General features: G+C 49.0%; 1 protein-coding gene across 2 annotated transcripts; it reads left to right on the top strand.

Moving 5' to 3' along the window:
* The first annotated feature begins 11,444 nt into the window (after window positions 1-11,444).
* CC1H2orf72 (chromosome C1 C2orf72 homolog) lies at window positions 11,445-19,587 on the top strand. 2 transcript variants are annotated; one of them, XM_049614715.1, is made up of 4 exons: window positions 11,445-12,076; window positions 14,854-14,967; window positions 18,602-18,637; window positions 18,786-18,965. In XM_049614715.1, the coding sequence occupies exons 1-3, from the start codon at window positions 11,470-11,472 to the stop codon at window positions 18,604-18,606; spliced, it is 726 nt and encodes a 241-aa protein (XP_049470672.1). In that variant the 5' UTR covers window positions 11,445-11,469; the 3' UTR covers window positions 18,607-18,637; window positions 18,786-18,965. The 2 variants fall into 2 exon arrangements, with proteins under 2 accessions (XP_049470672.1, XP_049470671.1); XM_049614714.1 differs by lacking the exon at window positions 18,602-18,637 and having other exon boundaries at window positions 18,786-19,587.

Here is a 19,587-nt window from a genome sequence, read left to right as displayed (position 1 = left end):
TAACACTATTTGGCGTTTTGAAATGATGATGTCAGTCCATAGGTGTTGATATGGAAAAGTATCTAAACTATATGGTCCAGAGAGAAGAGTAGGTATGATAACACTATGTACTGTGGGATAACCACTCGCATAAAGGTATTATGGGCTGTGAGATGCATGATAGGAAGCACAGAGTAGGGACTGTGTCTAGTTTTGAACAATGCTATATTCCAGGACATAACACATAGTAGGTGCTCAATAAATATTTGTTGACTATAACAAGCACTTTGTTCAAAACTTGGAAGGCTGGGGCGCCTGGGTGGCTCAGGTGGTTAAGCGTTCGACTTCGGCGCAGGTCATGATCTCACTGTTCATGGGTTCAAGCCCCGTGTCAGGCTCTGTGTTGACAGCTCGGAGCCTGGAGCTGGCTTCGGATTCTCTGTCTCCCTGTCTCTCTACCCTCCACCCACCTCACCCCCTGCCCATGCCCTGTCTCTCTGTCTCTCTCAGAGATAAATGAACATTAAAATAAATAAATAAACAAATAAATAAATAAACTTGGAAGGCTAATCCCCTAGTTGCTAATAATAAGAAACTGAGTGATACTTTTTCTTTTTCATTGTCCTTATGTTTTGTTTTTGTTTCCACAAAAAACATGGTGAGTAGAGGATTGTAACTGCTGTCTCAGATTTATCCCAGAATGAATACATAAATTCCTCTGTACGCAAACACTGTTTTTAGGTTTCTGTTGTTTGTGTTGGTGGCTGAGGGAACTTGAACTTCACTGAGTACAGATTGGTCTCTCAAGATTGCCTCTAAAGCAAACTAGTGATTTTTTGATGTGGATTTGTCCCACATCCACAGCAAAGAGGAAAAAAAAAAAGTGTAAAAACGCAAAATGCTTGGAATTCTTGTTAGAGGATTAGAAAACTGAATGAGAACACGAGTCTCTGAATCCCATTCCGCTCTCCAGAGAATAAAGATGCGTTCATAACGATGGTGTCAGGTACTAAGTAAACATCAGAAGCCAGAAGAGGAGTTTTGAAAGATTGCAAATGGATGAAAATTCTTTCTACCACAGTGATCGCAGGAGTGGTGACAAAATGATTATTCTTAAAGACTAAAATGAAAACTTCAGGCCCAATAAGATCCCTGAGCTCCCCAGATTAGAGAATAGCTCAGAGTTCAGTATAAGGGTCCAAGTGAAAATATAAAATTTTAAATATTTTGTGTGTATCTTTGTTTTTATCTTTCTTTGACTAAAAAATAAAGAACAAACATTTAAGCTTGCTTACAAAATATACCAATAAAATGCTTTTTTAAAAAGTCACAGGAGGGGCGCCTGGGTGGCTCAGTCGGTTGAGCATCCAACTTCTGCTCAGGTCATGATCTCACGGTTTGTGAGTTCGAGCCCCACATCCAGCTCACTGCTGTCAGCACAGAGCCCACTTCAGGTCTTTTGTCCCCTTCTCTTTCTGCCCCTCCCTCGCTCATGTGCGTGCTCTCTCTCTCTCTCTCAAAAATAAATAAACATTTAAAAATAAAAAGTCACAGGAAACATTAGGAAGAAGGGAAAACAGGTTAGGAGAGATACTGTGAAGCCAGAGATAAAATTAATACACAAAATGCTTACCGTGAAAATCCTCTACGCTTGCTAGATATGGGCCACAATTTGACTCTGAGCTTCCTAGCAGCCCATGCAAGGAAAGAAACAAGGCCAGCCATATCACTCACAATGTTCATTAGATACAAAAACAAATCAGGAGCTTAATTCCAAGACCAGAAAAGAATTTCTTCCATATGCTTTCATTCAAAGGGCCTATGTAATATAGTGAACAAGGCCCTAAAAAACATCCTTACTGTAAATAAAACAATGAGTGCTGTGGGGTTGGTGTTGGCAGTCTTCCTTCTTTAAGTCAATGGCATGACTCCATGTGGGTTCAAACCAAAAAAAATCCTACCAGGGCAGAGAGCACGTGATCATCTAAGTGTATTGTTCAAACCTAAAATAAATGCTAACAAGGACTAGAGCTCGGGGCGCCTGGGTGGCTTAGTCGGTTAAGGTTAAGCGTCTGACTTCAGCTGAAGGCATGATCTCAGTCTGTGAGTTCGAGCCCCACATAGGGTTCTGTGCTGTCAGCTCAGAGCCTGGATCCTGTTTCAGATTCTGTGTCTCCCTTCCTCTCTGCCCCTACCCCACTCACACTGTCTCTGTCTCTCAAAAATGAATAAGTGTTAAAAAAATTAAAAAATAAAAAAGACTAGAGCTCTTATGCATGACTGTGTGACTGCCATTCAGACAAGTCTTTCTAAATGTTGTTAAATTCAACCAAATGTTTGCTAAGTATCAAACAAGAGTGAGTTTTAGGTTGTGGCTCCGATCTGACAAGGACCCTTGATATTCTATATTGCTGGTTAAGGGCAGACCTGAATGTTTAAAGAGACAACTGAGATTGGGGCAGGGTTAACAGCCTCTTCTGAAAGTCAAGGAGCCTGAATAGAGGTCACCAGATATACCCATACGGTGGGGGGCGGGGGGGGGGGGGGGGGGGTGTCAGCCGGCAGGACCCAGGCAGGGCCATTTCAGTCTTACCCTCACACACAAATGACCAACACCTCAAATTCTTAGGCTAGTATTCCTGACCTTTCCAAGCCCAAGAACCATTTTTAATGCCTGCCCACCCCCCACCTCCCTGCCTCAAGCATGTATAGTCATTATAGCTTTGGAACTGGCTGACTGAAAAATATTTAAAATGACAGACTCCTTTTTAAAAGTTAGGCATGTAGGGGCACCTAGCTGGTTTAGTTGGTAGAGCAAGCAACTCTTGATGTTGGGGTCATGGGTTTGAGCCCCACATTGGGTGAGGAGTCTACTTAAAAAAATAAATCAAATATTTTTTAAAAAGAACAATAAAAATTAGGCATGTAATAAATGCTCATTATAGAAAAAAATGTAACTGTGTGTGGTAACTGATCTTAAATAGAATTATTATGATTATTTTGAAATATATACAAATATTGAATCATTTGTAGAATGCCTGAAACGAATATGTTATATACCAACTATACCTCAATAAAGAAAAAAGAAAAAAAGGAAGGAAGAAAGAGAGAAAGAAAGAAAAGGAATAAGTGAAGATAAAAATCACCAGTATTTTGGCTGCCCAGCCTCTAGGACAGGTGGCAGGCAAGGTTCTTATCTATTCCTCTTTATGGAACCCAAAGGGGAATCAAATATTCTCATTCAGCTTCTTTATAACTAGTACATCATCATGTAACCTAAACTAGACAGTTAGGTGTTCCTGCCTAATTGAATTGTGAAGGAATGATGGAAAGGCCCTATGGTCAATCAGATAATATTCACAGTGGCTGAAGCAGAGTTGGGAGTCTAACAGCATAATCCTGAGAGGCCAACAGCAATAACGTCAGGGCCAGCATCCCAGGCAGGCTGTTACTAAGAGGACACTGCCATCAAAATGGCCTCTCTATTTTCAGCAGAAGGTCCCAGAGTGGCAGTGTGGCTTCTCTGATGTGTCAGTTCACAGTCCATTGAATTGAATGAAGACTGGGTCCCCTTGGAAAAGAAAACAAACATGTGATAACATCAAAAATGTATTCTGCCTATCTTACTCCTGCTTTTCCTACAGGGGATCTGACCATGTGTCAGGGAATCTGTGCCCCAAGGAAAACAATGAATACCCCCTTTCAGGGGATTTGGGATGCTAGCTCAAGCCAACAGTAATCCCAGGGGACAAGAACACCACTGAGTTGAGTGATAAATGGAGACTTGATTGAGTTCCTGCTCATAGTAGGGCTGCTGGAACCCTGAGCCCATTACTTCTCCAAAGCCTGGGTGTAGGATTGAAACAGATGCCTTAAACCTCAGGCAGAACCCTCGCATTGGTTCTCTGACCCAAAAGTAAGGGCTATTATGACAGGAAGGGCAGAGGAGAAGCCCTTGGAGTCCCCCCACTGCCACCCAACAAACGGCAAATCTGGAGGAAGACCAAGCCCAGAAGGTAGTACAGCCGTTAGTATCACTGTGAATGTGTGTGTGTGTGTGTGTGTGTGTGTGTGTGTGTGTGTGTGCATGCGTGTACAGGGGGATGATTACTCTCTCAGTCCTATACAATTCTCCCATTTGGCCAGTGCCGAAGAAAGTGTGGGACAGGAGTGGACAACGGCGAGTCCCCTCCATCTTGCTTCTAGACTTTGTGCTGGAATGACCTTGACCATCTCACTGCCCTATGGAACACCATGTCGGTCCACCTCATTGATGATACTGTGCTTAGACTAAGGTGAGCCTTAGAAGCTCTCACAGGACATGGGTTCACTGAGTTTCCCCAAATATTATCAACAGTTCAAAGAAAGATATTGATTGTCTTGGCCTTTCCCTCACAATGACAAGTTGGCTGTCCCGGGTCCAAATATCAAATCCACATAACAGTGTCCCAAACAAGATGGAAAAATGATGGGCTCAAAGGGGTTATTCACCTTCCTTGGTTGGGAAAGAAAATCTTTCCCAGAAGTCTCTCCAGGGGACTTCCTCTTGTGTTGGACTGGCTAGAACTGAGTCACAAACCCACCCCAAGACCAATCACTGGCAAAGAGGGGCGGGAGTATCATAGGTGGCTTAATCTACCAGTGATTCAACCCCTGGCCCTTTGTAACAAAGTCAGAGCTCGGTGAGCATGGAGTGGCAGCGGGTAGGGAACCACCAATGTTTGCCACAGCCAGTAACCTCACGCCGTCACTAATGTTGAAAAACAATGTAAACTAAATTGTCGATAAAGTCACAGAAATCATCCTTGGAAGAAAATGAAAGCATACCTCTAGATCTGCCCAATACGATAGCCCCTGACTACCTGTGGCTACTTAAATTTAACCTAAAAATAATTGAAATTAAATAAAAATTTGAATCGAGTCACACCAGCCATATTTCAGGTGTTCAACAGTCACTGTGGCCAGTGGCTACCAGACTGGACAGTAAAGACATAAAGTATCTTCATCATCACAGAAGGTTCTATTGGCAACCACAGCTTCTGCTGCCAATGATAAGTGAGAAGAGGCTTCTTCTAAAGCTGTGAGGTGAGGGTTTCACCTGTCCCACCAGTGTCATGCCACTATCGTGTCAGCGGCAACACCCCCATCAACTTTGCCCAGCACAACCCGAAATTGGTGAGCTGAGCAGTCTCCAAGCCAGAAATCGCAGAAGCTTTCTGAGCCGTGGAGCCACATTCAACATACAGATTTGGCAATGAAACCCGTGTTTTCGTGCACTCACGGAGTCCATCCTGACTGAATCCTCAACGCATCTCTCTGGGCAGGAGAGGTGCTGGCCGGGAGCTGGTTGAGCAAATAAAGTTATCATGAGATTAATATTTAATGGTTTTCTGGTCCTACGCCAGGCACCCTGTGAAGAGTGGTCATGAAGTCGCCCACTGCACGTGTCCCCAAAATACACACGCTTCCTATAGCTCATCAGCGAGGGCACTAAGGAGCTGCAGAAGGGGCACAGAATGAGACAGGGGCAGGAAGTGCATGGGGAGCGCTATCCCTCAGGTCCACCCCATGGACACAGCTGACATTGTACTTGATTGTCTATAAACGGGTGCGCGTGTTGAACCCTGGCAGAGGAAGAGGAATGTGTCCTGTGATAACCCCCCCCCCAGTTCCACTCTAACTTCCAGAGGCCTGACAACTAAGTGCCAGCTGGAGTGAGGTTGGTACATTCATATCCTGGAGGAGATAAAGGCCCCATTCGGCTCTTGGAGACCGCAGCCACTTCCTGGCCACTACCGGCCAGTGCCATTCTCCTGCGAGGTTGGATCTTGGGAGACTCCTGCTCAAACTCTAACTTGACCTGGCCAGGGGGATTTTAAAGGAGGACCACGTTGAGTGGCTTCGAGGTCACCCCACGCCACTGCAGGACAGGTCAGCTGCTGCTCCCCTCCGCGCTGTGCCGGAGGCTCAGACATAGGCAGATCCTCGTGAAGTCACCTTGAGGCCAAGGCCAGGGCAGCAGGTGCAGACGGCCTCCCTGGGATTGCATGCTGAAGCTGCATTTTGCCAACATTCTGCCGGGCTGAAGCTGCAGACACGCTGGCGATGCTCAGGCAAGCTTGTCACCTGCTCCCGGCTGCCAGGCAGAGCTGGCGGGTGTCCCCGCTCTTGCATGGATGCTCTTTCAGCTGTGACTCCCAGGTCTCCTAGTGCACGCCTCGGAGGGGGATGGGTGGGGGCGGGTAGAATGCTCAGGCACCGGCTGAGTACGCATTTCTGAGGATGGGGGATCGCCTTCCTGCCCCCCACGCCCTCAGCCTGTGTAGACGTGCCCAGGGGGCCTGCCCCCTCCCCTGCTGACACCGCTGACCCGTCCTGGGCCCGGCAAGGGTGCAGTAAGGATTAGAGCTAGGGTCTTTCTGCCCGGCCTTCTTAACAGACCTTCATTAGACCCTCACTTACCTAAAGTTCAAGTAAAACTGAGACGCTTGACCCTCATAGGAGCATGAGCCGTCACAGAGATCTACATCCCCAGTGCCCTGACAGGAACCAGCCCTGGTCAGGTAGACGCTGAAAGGGAACAGAATACCTCACCCAAAAATGCCACTTTGGCATGTGGACTATTTGAGCTGAAGGCAATCAAGACCCAAAATGTTCAGGAAAAGATTTTTACCTCTCCTTTAACTGCCTAGAAGAATTTAGATTGGGGACTTGGCCCAGAAAGAGAATCATTACCATATATATTTTTTTTTTTTTAATTTTTTTTTTATCTGAGAGACTCACCTGCATGGTAGGGCCAACATCTGATTACCAGACTTTTGCCTTCTCATCGTCCTGTGAGTTGCCCTCCTGCCCTTTGGAGCCCCAGGCCCCTATCCCTTTCCTCAGCTCAGGACAACAAGTGAGCCTCAATTGCCTCCCATAAGGATGTAATTAAATTTCTTTTTCTCCCGCTAACCTGCCTTATGTAAATTTCGTCATCAGACCAGCCAAAGAACCCAGAAAGGAAGAAAGGAAAACGTTGCACCTCGACAACAAGGAAATGAAGTCCTAGCACAGGGGTGCCCTCGTGGTCATGCGGCAGGGGACCAGCACAGGGGCTGCTCCACTGTCGGGCCCACAGCGCCCCCATCAGACGCAGTCTTGAAACCTTTCTGGCTCCAGCCTTGGTCCTCTCTGAGTCCCGGGGTCTCCTCCAACTTCTTTCCCCTTCACGGTCTTCCTCACATTGAAGATCTTTCTCCCTCTACTGGGATCCCCAGGAGCCCATACACTCTCCCCAGGCCCCACTTTCCTTGGAGCTCCGAAAACAACTGTTTCATGGGTGAAGAGAAAGGAAGGAAAGATGTAAAGGAAGACCAGTGGGGAAGGAAAAAAGACTTAGGGACAGGGGAAGAGAGGAGAGGAGGGGAAGGAGGAGTGGGTAGAAGGAGAAGGGAAGGAGGGGGAGGGGAAGGGGGAGGAGGATGGGGAGCAGGATGGGGAGGGGGACGAGAGAAGGGTTGAGGGGTAGGGTAGAGTGGGGCGAGAAGGATGGGGAGGGGAAGGAGGGAGGGGTTGAGGGAAGGAAGAAGGAAAGATAGCCTGAAAGATCGGGAGACTAGAGGAGAAAGGAGGTACCCGAAACCAGACCAAAATCACTCCTTTTTCTCCAAATCAACACTTTTCTGTCACTCTTCCTACCAAGTTCTGCTTGAGGGACCATGAGGAAGCAAATTGTTCCAGAAATCCCAGTTTCACTCTACATCTTCATTGAAAACCAGAGAAATCAGAAAAAGCCTATTTGTTTCATGATATTGTCGAGGGCATGGACACAGAGGAGGGAAAAATAATCTTGGCTTCCTGCCTTTTTTTTTTTTTTTAAGGTCTTTGTAGTTTCCTGTTAATTTAATCCCTGAACCTTCGCCATGTAAATAGCGCAGGTAAAGATAAACTTCACTGGCCCTGGACTCTGACCTTTGTTTAACACCCACCCCTTCTCTGATTCATTCTCCATCCCACCTCTGGAAGGCTTGGAATTGTTACCTGGAAGTTTAAAGCCGAAGAATAAATAGAATAAATGGCTCGCGGCAGAGCATGTTGGTTTTAGACAAGCCTGGCAAGACAGTCCAAAAATAAGAGCAATGCTCTAGTCAGCTGCTGTGTCTTCCTCTCTTCCTCAAAGAAGTGACCTCGCTGGGGTCCATTACCTGTCTATTCCCTAGGTAGGACTCCCACAGGCTGTCGCCTCTGCATTTCTATGCACCCAGGCTGTGCTTCGCTGGCCCTGCACTGTACCATTTACTCAGACAAGAGTGATTTAAGCAAATGATTTAATCCCTCTTACTCAGTATTGTTGAGCATCCCTGTATTTATTTCTTTTCTTGTTGGAGTGCTTCCTCTAACAGTGTTTTCAAAGGGTGGCTATTTGCGAGAAAACTTCCGACCCTTTAAATATCTGATAATTTAGCTAGAAATCTAAAATCTAGGTTCGAAGTTCTTTCTCTTTGATACTTTAAAAGTATTATTCAACTATCATCTTAAATGCAGTGGTGTTGTGAAGAAATCTGAAGTCAATCTGATGTTTGTTCCTTCCTCAGCCCTCTGCTATCCAGGTGCCTGGAATACAGATGTGATGGCTGGCGCGGACGCTGCTAGCTTGGATTATGAAGATGAGATGGGGGAATAGTGATCTGGATTGAAACCTGAGTCCTCAAGAACTAGTGATACAAAGCTACTATGTCGGCCATGAGCGGTCCACCCCCCGCACTTCTACAAAAGGGAAAAAATAAACTTTCATTGTGTTTGGAGTCTGTATTATCAGTAGCTGTTATTTGGAGTCTGTGTTATTAGTAGCTGAAATGAATCGTAATTCATGTCTTAATTAAATCTGATTAGTTTTCCCAGTGATTGATACTCACCTGGATATCAGCTACCCTGGAAGAGGCAAAAGCCTAAATTCTACCTTGTATCCCTCCTGGGGAGCTCAAAGAAGGGAGGGTGGCGGTGAGGACAAGGGAATTGCCTCTGGCATTACAGTGTAGACTGGGCTACCTCTAGGTCCCTCAGACCCCCCTCTGACCCTTACCAGGCACCTTGCTCAAGGGACTTCTAGGCACTCTCCCTTGGCCGCTACTCTTTTCATGAGCTAGGTCATGTGAGTGGAATGCCCTGACCCAGGCAGGGGGAAGAAGGGCCTGGACTTCGAGGGGCTGCCAGGTCCGGTTATGCTATGCTTCCGACTCCAGCCTGATGTTACCATTCCTGGCTAGCACAACTATTTTCTGCCTCAGAGCGCCAGGGCAGTGATGGCGATAACTGTGGGGCTGGGGCTGGGCAACGATCCATCCAAGCCGATGCGGGCAGAGAAAAGTACATGTTGTGAGACATTCACTCATCCTACCCCCTTCTAGGGCCCCCAGTCCTTACCTGCAAGGGATTGCTGTTTCCTTCCCACCCTCCATGACCCAACCACCTGGTGCCTCCAAGGAGGTAGGATTGGGGGGTGGGAGGGGCGGGGAGAAGTTCTCATGGTTTGTGCGTTGCTTTCTTAATCCTCATCAACCCCCCTCTTGTTTCTGTGGCATCTTCAGGATTGTATTCACAGGAAGAGGCCAGCATCTCAAGTACGTGACCCTTTTGTCAGCTCTGCATTACTTTTCTCATAGCACCGATCACCATCTGAAGCTATTATTTATGCATGTATTGTTTTCTCTCTCTCTCTCTCTCTCTACAAGTCCCCACTAGAACAGCCTATCCAGTAGGGTAAGCTGTCTCCCCAGCACCGGGCACAATACACGGCAGAGATGCTCAGTACATACAAGTTGAGGGACTGAATCACTGAGCTGGTGCTGGAACCCAACTCTGCTTCTGGCTCAGGGCTTCCAAATCTTGGGCTTTTCCCACCCAAGCCCCTGGATCTGTGCCCTGAACAAAGACCGTACACAATGAGAAGAGCTTTCTATGAACTAGGCTCACAACAAAGATATGGGGTCCTTACTCCAAGCACTGGCTAAAACAACTGCTGAATAATTTCGACTTAGGGCAGGGCTGCTTGCACATCTTCAAATTCCCACTGCTTGCACACAGTAGGTGCTCAAAAAAGGTGTGTTTTATTGAATGGACATACAATTTCTCTGGGAGGAGATATTTCAGTATAATTATGGGGGGCGGCAGGAAATAGGGTAACTGAAGAGCACATTGGGGGTTATATGGTGAAGGAGAGAGCTGAGCATGAATATGCTAGTGACCGAAAGAGAGTCATCGGAAGTAAAGCACTGTCCACTGCCACAGCCATTAACCTCGTGCAGCTATTTACATTTCATTAAAACGAGATAAAATGTAAAATTCAGCTTCTCAGTTGCTAATAACAGCCACATGTGGCTTGTGACTACTGCATTGGACAGTACGGATCATATAAAATATTGCCATCATCAAAGAATGTTCCATTGGACGAAGCTGACCTAGACCCTTAGAATGAAAGTAAATGCACCCCTGCTTCTAACTTGGCCTACTGACATCCCCTTGTCACCCCATAAACCACCACTGCCCCTGCCCAGATCACAGCACCGTCAGTGCCCATATCTGCCTTCTTAAGCTTTCTGCTCCACGGGGAGTAGGGGAGTAAAGCTGTCGGCCTTCTTAGTTTTCACCTCCTTCCCCCCCAGCACCTGGGGCACTGCCCTGTGGACGATAAGTATTTGTTGCAATAATGAACCCTCAATTAGCTTTTGTTAAATGCTAAGACCCAAAAGGTGAGTTAAGTAACAGAAGAGAAGAAATCCCCCTTTCCATTCTTTTCTCACCTCCCTACCCCATTGTCTGCTTTCCGTCTCTGGTGCCCCCCCCCCCCTCCACCCCTCCATCAACTCTAAAGCGGCATAGTTAGAGGAAGGTTAATTGTCAGGCTCAGGTGATGATCTCATGGCCAGGGGACGGAGCCTGGAATCAAGCTCCACACTGACAGTGTGGAACCTTCTTGGGATTCTCTCTCTCTCCCTCTTTCTCTCTTTCTGTCTCTCTCTCTCTCTCTCTCTCTCTCTCTCTCTCAAAATAAATAAAAATACACATTAGGGGGGAAAAAAAGAAGTATCTGTTCCAGGTCTCAAACCGATCTAACTTGTGAAGGTGTATTTGTTCACATAATTTTCGGTCTTCCTTCACCCTCGGCTGCCCTGTTCCTAGTATGTGCTCAGTTTGTGTTTGTTGAATGGATGGATGAATCGGTGCCTGGATACACGGCCGGCCGGCTCGGTGTCCCCGCGTTGCCACAGACACTGCGGGAGGAGCCGCCCTTAGAGCCCTGGGGGGAGAGCCCCAGCCGCGCCCCCCTCCCCCCCCTCCCCCCCCAGCAGCCGGCTGCGGCAAGGAAAACGCGGCCCGCGGGCCGGGGGTCGGGCGGAGCTTGGCCCTCGGGGGCGTGTCCTACTGGGCCCGGGCGCCGGCGCCTGGAGAGGGGCGCTTCTGGCGCGCCCTGGCCCCGGCGGCCGCAGAGGACGCGCGGCGGCGAGCATGGAGCGCGAGCTGGAGGAGCTGGCGGCGCGGCCCCCGCGCCCGGCCGAGCCGTCCTTCCAGGCGCTGGTGGAGGCGGCGGGCGGCCGCGGGCAGGTGCTGCTGGTGGGCGAGCTGTGGGAGCGCGAGCAGAGCCGCGCACTGCTGCGGGACTTCGCCCGGGCCGTGTTCCCGCCGGAGCCAGGCGCGGGCAAGCCCGGCGGCGCGGGGCCCGGGGCGCCGGGGGCCGGGGCGCCGGGGGCGCAGAGGCCGCCCGGGACGGCGGCGGCGCGCGCCATCCGCTCGCCGCTCGTCTTCGTGCTGTGCCGCGCGTCCTCGCTGACCGCCCGCGAGCCGCGGCGCCGCCTGCGGGAGATGCTACGGGACGTGCGCGGCCGGCGGCGGGCCGGCGCGGCGCTGGTCGGGGTGCTGGTGGCCGAGGCCGGGCCCGAGGACGCGGTGGCGCCGGGGCTGCGGCTCCTGGAGGCGCTCCTGCGCGCGGTGTTCGGCCGCCAGGCGGGGGGCCCGGTGCAGGCGGCCGCCTACCGCCCCGGCCACCCGGCCTCCAGCTTGGCCGTCCAGGCGGCCGCCTGCAGAGCGCTGCAAGCTGCGGGGCCCGCGCGTGCAGGTGAGACTACGAGGCCCGGGAGCGGGCGGGCGGGCGGCGTCGGGGGGGGGGGGGGAAGACCCCCCCAAGTTGGAACTCTTTAGGCCGGCTTCCCTCCTGGTGCACCACAGTAAACTGAGGCCGGGAGAGAGGGGAGGTCCTAGCACTAGGTCTTCCAGCTAGCGCAGTGGGCCCTGGGCACCGGGTCCAGTCTGTTCCGGAAGGATCCAGAGAGCCTTAGAGATGCAGGAGGGCTTGGAAAAGCCGAGCGGGCAAGCTCAAGGCAGGGGAAGTTGGTGGAGAGAAGACTGGATTGGGCTGGGAGCTGGGGGGAGGGAGAGGAGGTGAGAAAGCCTCAGGATGCCCAAGTTTAAAGGTGGGGAGGGGAACAGACCCGGGACCAAGGGCTTGGCGGTGCGCGGAGCTTCTAGGACGCTGTGCAGCTAGAGATGCGACGGGGACGGGGAGGCTCGGTGCAGAAGCGCCAGGGGCTTATCATAGGAATAAGGAAAGGAATAGACGCCAAGACTTGGAGGTAGGGGGACAGGGTGTGAGGGACTGAGGGCCCAGAATTTTCTAATCCTCCTTGGCTACCCACTCTGTGCGCACCCACTGCTGTGTTTCTATGTTCTCCTGAAGTGGGAGGAGGGGAGTGAGGGGCTTTTCCCAGCCTGGGTGACGACGCTGGGGGCAGTGTCAGAATCTACTCCACCAACAAGAGCTTTTCTGTATCTCAGGATTAAAGTACAGACATTAAGTGTAGCTGGATCCGGCAAAGCTGAGAGGTGGCAGGATTGTTCTTTGCGTTCCCAGATCCCTCCCCACCCTCACTTTTCCAGCATCTGCTGCCCCCCAAGCCCTCCAGCCTTCCCTTCTTGCTAAAGAGTTAATGAAGACAGAGACTGTGTTCTGCTTCCCTGGGCACTGGTGTGTTAACCAGAAACTGGGAGATGCCAGGCTTGCAGGGGAGCCTTTTCCAGCAAGGAGACCTGGGACCTCTGATGGCACAAATGTCACAGACCTACCAGCTAGCCTGGCCTGCCTGGGTGAAGGCCGTGCAGCTCAGCCTTAGAGCCTGCCCCAACCTCCCCCCACATGCCTGCAACCCTTTTCTCTCGAATCTGTGAGCAAGCCAGCTAAATTTGAAACTCTGCAAGCAGTATCCTGAAAGACGTGGGGAATGTCCTGAGGTGGGTTATTATTGTGATTGTGGATGCCAGCTTCTTCACTGACCTGGCCCCATGGGGCAGAGGAGGGAATTTACACAACCAAATATTCTGTGCTTAATGAGCTGGTGCCTAGAAAATTCTGAGTTCTCAGTCTCTTAGCCCTCTTCCGTTCTCCAGAAGCAACTTTTAATTCCCCGGAGCCAAGCGTGCTCTGGCCTCCTAAGTTTTTGTACACATTACAGTTGCCTTGAATGCAGTTGCCTCGAATGAAAGCCATTTTTCCCATCCTCCTCTTCACCTGACCAATCCCATCTCATCTTTTGGGACTGGACTTCCTCTTCCAGGAAGCCTTCCCCAACCCTCCCTACTCCCCCTTGTAAATTTGCAAGTGAAATCCCAGAACTCTTAACCGGGTGGTTTTGTCACTTTCCCTCCTAAGTGACATTATATTCCCATTTCCCAACACCCTGCCTGGCCTGCAGAATCCTTGCCTCCTATCAACACTTAAGAAATTTTTTTAAAAAATTTTTTTTAACGTTTATTTATTTTTGAGACAGAGAGAGACAGAGCACAAACGGGGGAGGGTCAGAGAGAGGGAGACACAGAATCTGAGCTGTCAGCACAGAGCCCGACGCAGGGCTCGAACTCACAGACTACGAAATCATGACCCGAGCGGAAGTCATCCACTTAACCAACTGAGCCACCCAGGTGCCCCAACACTTAAGAAATTTTAACACTCTGCAAGGGAATCATTCTCTACTGCTTAAACTCGTTTCTACTTTTTTAAAAACATACTAAACAACAATGAAACCTTTCATGACCAAAAGTCATGAGTGTGGTTGTAACTCATTGTCCCCTGGTTTCTTCAGGGTTCTTGCAGTGGGTGGCACCATGGCTTCCTTTGCTACGGTTTTGCTGGCAGCTGGGTCTGGCTTTTTAAAGTTTTCCAGTCTGTTTCCTCCCTGCCTGATGGTTATTACACTTTCGGGTTGCCTGCCTTTTGGCAGTGACCTTTTACCTAGTTTATGTTTAGTTCAAATCCTAATCCAACTAAGCATCCCGTCTCGTTAGGAGAGGGTACAAATTAAGAGTAAATAGATCCCGAGTAAGGATTTATGAACAGGACATTTTGTGTCCCAATTGGCTTTCTCCAGAGAGTTGGGACTCTCTGGGACTGAGGTGCTACTATATAATAAGGAAACTAGACTCAACATGTAATTGTTTTATTGTAATTATCAAAAGAGATTAAATCTGTTCCCATTAAGAAATAGTTTGAACTAAACCCAGGGGGAGAATTTCTGCTCTTTGAGTATTTTCTTTGGTGCCATGGAATTGTTAGTTTCATGGCAGTTGTGTTACACGGTTTCCCAGGCACGATACCCACATCATAGGGTTTTGAAAAGATAAAATAACATAATATATATAAAGCAATCTTTGGTGGGGGGGGGGCTCAATTTTTTAAGTATAAAAGGTCCACCCCATTTTATAAATCAAAATCCCTGTGTTTTTAATCAAACAGTTGAAACTAGGGCAGTTGATGATTGAAGCTCTTGGTTTGCTGAACAGACAATCTCTCAGTCCTGTCAAGCACACTCACCTGCTGCCTCTGGGACTTTGTGTTCTTTCTAGTGGCAGGAGCCTGGGAGAGACCCGGCCTCCCAGCACTGCTGGCATGCTTTTCTTGGGGTCCCTGGAGCCGGGGGAAGGACCCAGATGCCACCTCCCCCAGTGACCCAGCTCAGGGTGAGTGTGCTGCCTTCCTGGCCTTCTGGACCTTGAGGGCCAGGTGCTTGGGATTATGGGAATGGTCATGTGCTCACAGGGACCTGAGGGATAGAGTGGACCAACATCCATGGAGCACCCGCCATGTGCGGGGCGTGGAGGTGAGTGATGTGAGGTGCCCCTGCCACTGGGCGAGGCACACAGGCTCCCCAGCAGGGCTCTAGCCCCGTGGGTCTCTGACTAATGAAGGCAGTTGGTGTGGGCAGGGCTGCCCTGCAGGTGCCTGCCAGGTCCATAGCGGGGCACTTGGAGCCAGACGCATTCCATCTCCCCTGAGGATCCGGGGAGTATCAGGAACGAGTGACCAGGCAGCTAGGGGTTGGAGATCGTCCCAGGCGGAAATGGTAAGACTTACAGAGGAAGTACTGTGAACGAAGGCTTGACGGCATGATGTCATGCTCCAAAAAGGAGTCCCTTGTCGGGAGAACTGGGGGTGAGGTATGGGAGACTGGTTAGGGCTAAGGCTGAAGAGGAGAGTTTAGATCAAATTGGGACCCTGGACCCAAGTGTCTGGGGAATAGTGAGCCGCTGGTCATTCTGAGCGGGGGTGTCCAGATTAGAGGTGTTTGGGAGAGGTGGCAGACTGCGGAGCAGGGAGAGACAAGAGGCAGAACCAGTTAGCAGGGGACCGCCCGGTCCTAGGAGGAACAATGGGCAGCCTGGACCCAATGCTGGCAGTTTGGGAACGGAGAGGAAGGAACTCAGCCTGAAGCCATTTTTAGGGTAGGATCATCAGGCCACTAATAGGAGAAGGGGAGGGAAGAAAGTCCTGCGAAGTCCCCAGAAGCACTCTGTAGGCATTGAGGCTGTTGTGACAGAGACAAGAAGTACCGGGGGAGTTAAGTTGTAACCAGCCGAATGTATGTGGCCTGCACCCCCAAAGTGTACTGAACAGTACAGCTCTGTTACAGAAACGGGCAATGTTTTATTTACTTTTTAAAGAATTTTTTTAATGTTTATTTATTTTTGAGAGCGAAGGAGGGGCTGAGGGAGAAGGGGACAGAGGATCCGAAGCGGGCTCCGCACCGTCAGCGGAGAGCCCCTATATGTGGGGCTCGAACTCACGAACGTGAGATCATGACCTGAGCCAAAGTGGGACGCTTAACTGACTGAGCCACCCAGGCGCCCCCGGGGGCAAATGTTCTTTATGTTCAAAAAAAATCATAAATCAAATCAAAAATCAGAAGGTGAGGTATCAGCCTTCTACTGGCACGTAACAAGTTACCATAAACTTAGTGGCTTAACACAATGCCCATGAATTCTTCTTGATTTCCATGGGTTAAGCCTGAGCAGGGCTTAGCTGGGCCTTCCGTTCAGGGTCTCATAAAGCTGCATCAGAGTGTCTGCCGGGCTGCAGTCCTTTCTGGAGCCCGAGTCCTTCAAGCTCACTTCGTTGTGGACAGAATTCACTTCTTTGCTGCTGTAGGACTGAGGCCCCTGCCTTGTTGGTGGCTGTTAGCTGGGGCTGTTCTCTGCTCTGACAGTCACACCTCTACACATCTCTCAACACAACAATTGCTTCTTCAATTAGCAGGAGACTTTCTAGTCTCCTGTTATGTCACTTAATCATCAAATGTCACCTTTGTCATATACGGTACCCTAATCAAGGGATTCACAGGTCCCACCCACACTCAGAGAAGGGGATTATTCAGGATGGATACACCAAAGAATGGAAATCTTAAGGGTCATCTTAGAATTCTGCCTATCACAGGTGAAAGCTCAAAAAAAATTGAAAAAGCAAAACAAGTATTTAAGTCATTTGCTTAATTCTGCCACTTAAAAGTAACTATAATCTGCATTTTGGTGTAGACCATTCTATTCATTGATCCACTTGTGGTATAGAAATTTTAATAAATATACTTCTATATAATATATGCATCATCTGCAAAATGCATCAGATATTTAAAACATTTAATTACAAAAATGTTCACTTCAACTTTTCAATCATCATTTTGGATATTTTTGGGAACCAAAGGAAAAAAATAATAAAGCAAAGGAATCCAAAACAATTTTACATAGATCTTGTATAACTTCCCCCTCTGTAGCATATAACAAATTTTTTTAGTGTTTTTCAATTTATTATTTTTATTTTTGAGAGAAAGCACGCACAGCATGTGCATGGGTAGAGGAGGGCGAGAGAGAGAGAGAGAGAGAGAGAGAGAGAGAGAGAGAGAGAGAATCTCAAGCAGCCTCCACGCTCATTCCAGAGTCTGATGCAGGGCTCGATCCCACGACCCTGGGTTCATGACCTAAGGTGAAATCAAGAGTTGGATGCTCAACTGACTGAGCCACCCAGGCATCCCAACAAATTTTTTTAAGTTCTGTTTGGTTAAGTAATCTCTACACCCCACTTGGTATTCAAACTTATGACTCTAAGATCAAGAGTCACATGCTCTTCTTTTTTTTTTTTTTAAGTATATTTATTTATTTTGAGAGAGAGAGGGAGGGAGGAGCAGAGAGAAAGGGAGAGAGAGAATCCCAAGAAAGCTCTGTGCTGAGAGTACAGAGCCTGATGTGGGGCTCAAACCCACAAACCGCAAGATCATGACCTGAGCCGAAACCAAGAGTCGATGTTTAACTGACTGAGCCACCCAGGTGTCTCTGTAGCATATAACAAATTATTTAATCTCAAGTAGAAGCAAATGTATTAAAATGAAAATTGCACTCATGGACTATGTGTAGGCAATGATATAACATATATAATAAATGTAGGATTATACAGACAGACATTTATACATACTGTTTTGCAATCAGCTTCCTTCACAATAACATATGGTGGCTGCAGTATTCCACGGCAATGATTGCATATCAACGATATCTTTTCTCTTTTGAGGGGATAGTGTGTAATTGTAGATTCACATGCAGTTGTAAGAAATCATACAAAGAGATCCTGTGTACTTGGCCCAGTTTCCCCCAATGGTAACATCTTGTGTGAAACTATCGGATAATATTACCACTGGGATATTGACATTGAAACAATCCACAGATCCTCCTCAGAGTTCCCCAGTTTTACTTGTATTTGTGTGTGTGTGTGTGGGGGGGGGGTTAGTTCTATGGAATTTTATGTATCTTTTTTTTAAGGTTTATTTATTTCTGTTGAGAGAGAGAGCGTGCACATGTGTGCACGCAGGGGAGTGGCAAGGGCAGAGAGAGAGGGGGAGAGAGAATCCCAAGCAGGCTCTGCGCTGACAGTGGCGAGCCCGACTGGGCTCGAACTCACGAACCGTGAGATCGTGACCTGAGTTGAAGTCAGATGCTCAGCTGACTGAGCCACCCAGGCACCCGCCCCGTGCATCATTTTTAATGCCCGAATCCCATCCTGTGGGTGAGCCATGGTTACCCCATCCCGTGGTTGCACATCTAATCGGTATGTTTGCTTTCAGCTGCAGGCAGAGAAAGCAAGCATAGCAGCACAGGCATTCAGTATCTCACCTAAAAGACGGTCTAGTGGTAGAGTCAGCTTCAGAGCTGGTCGATTCAGGGGCCCAGATTCTTTCCTTCTCTCCGCTGGGTTGCCCTCACTCTTGTTTCATCCTTGGGTTGGTAGCAAGACGGCCGCAGCAGCTCCACTAATTATCCCTAATTATCTCCATAGGATAAAATCCTAGAAGTGGAATTCATGGGTCAAAGGGTATGTACATTTTTAAGGTTTTTGATATGTATTTCACTGTGGTTTTTAAGTAGATATTTGCTGAAGCCAACTCTCTCCCTTTCACTCCTAGCTTATTCACTCCCAAACTTGACCTTCTGATTGGGTGGTTCCTGCTCTTGTGTTCCAGATCACCTCCAGGACCCTGAGGAGGAGCTGGCCCTGACAGACGTGTTTCCCAATGGAGACTGTGAGGACCCCAGAAAGGGGCTGAGAGCCTGTGATGGATTTGTCCACGCTCCGGCTGAGCCCGCTGCAGACTCAAGATGAAGGCCGGACACCCGGACTGCCTGGGCTCGAACCTGCACTCTGGGGACTGGCGCCTTCTCACTGAGCCCCCTTGCCTCCATGGTGACCTTGGAATGGTGGTAACCACAAAGGCCCCTGCTGCCAGGGGGCTGCCGCATTGAGCCAGCTGGGAAAACTTATTTTCCTGGAACCTGCCCCCACCTCATAATTTGCTCAATCTCTGATCACAGTGAGGTTATTTGTTCTTTCTGTACCTCAGTTTCTCTGTACCATTGGGACAGATGGCTGTCTCCTTTGAGGCTCTGTGGTGCTGTGGCAGCCTGTGGTGTGTTTGCATGAGCATCCATCATTTCAAGTGCGACTGGAAAGAACTCTGGACCAGAAGTCATCAGATCTGGGGGGAGTGGTCTTAGACATGTCACTGAACCTTTGTGGCTTCTGTTTCTCAAATACATGAGGGGACTACCAGCCCAGGGGCTCTCACCCAAGGGCCAGGCTGCTGCTCCAGGCAGCATTGGAAACTTTGAGTGTGTGTGTGTGTGTGTGTGTGTGTGTGTGTGTGTGTGTGTGTGTGTTGGGAGGGTTACTGTAACTATGAGGTGCCCTTGGCACTTAGTGGTTATTTTACAACGTACAGGACAATCTCAAACAGCCAATTATTGTTCCATCCAAATTGCTCATCA

Source organism: Panthera uncia (assembly GCF_023721935.1).
Source record: "Panthera uncia isolate 11264 chromosome C1 unlocalized genomic scaffold, Puncia_PCG_1.0 HiC_scaffold_3, whole genome shotgun sequence".
Taxonomy (NCBI): domain Eukaryota; kingdom Metazoa; phylum Chordata; class Mammalia; order Carnivora; family Felidae; genus Panthera; species Panthera uncia.
This window is presented reverse-complemented; position numbering and strand designations above follow the sequence as displayed.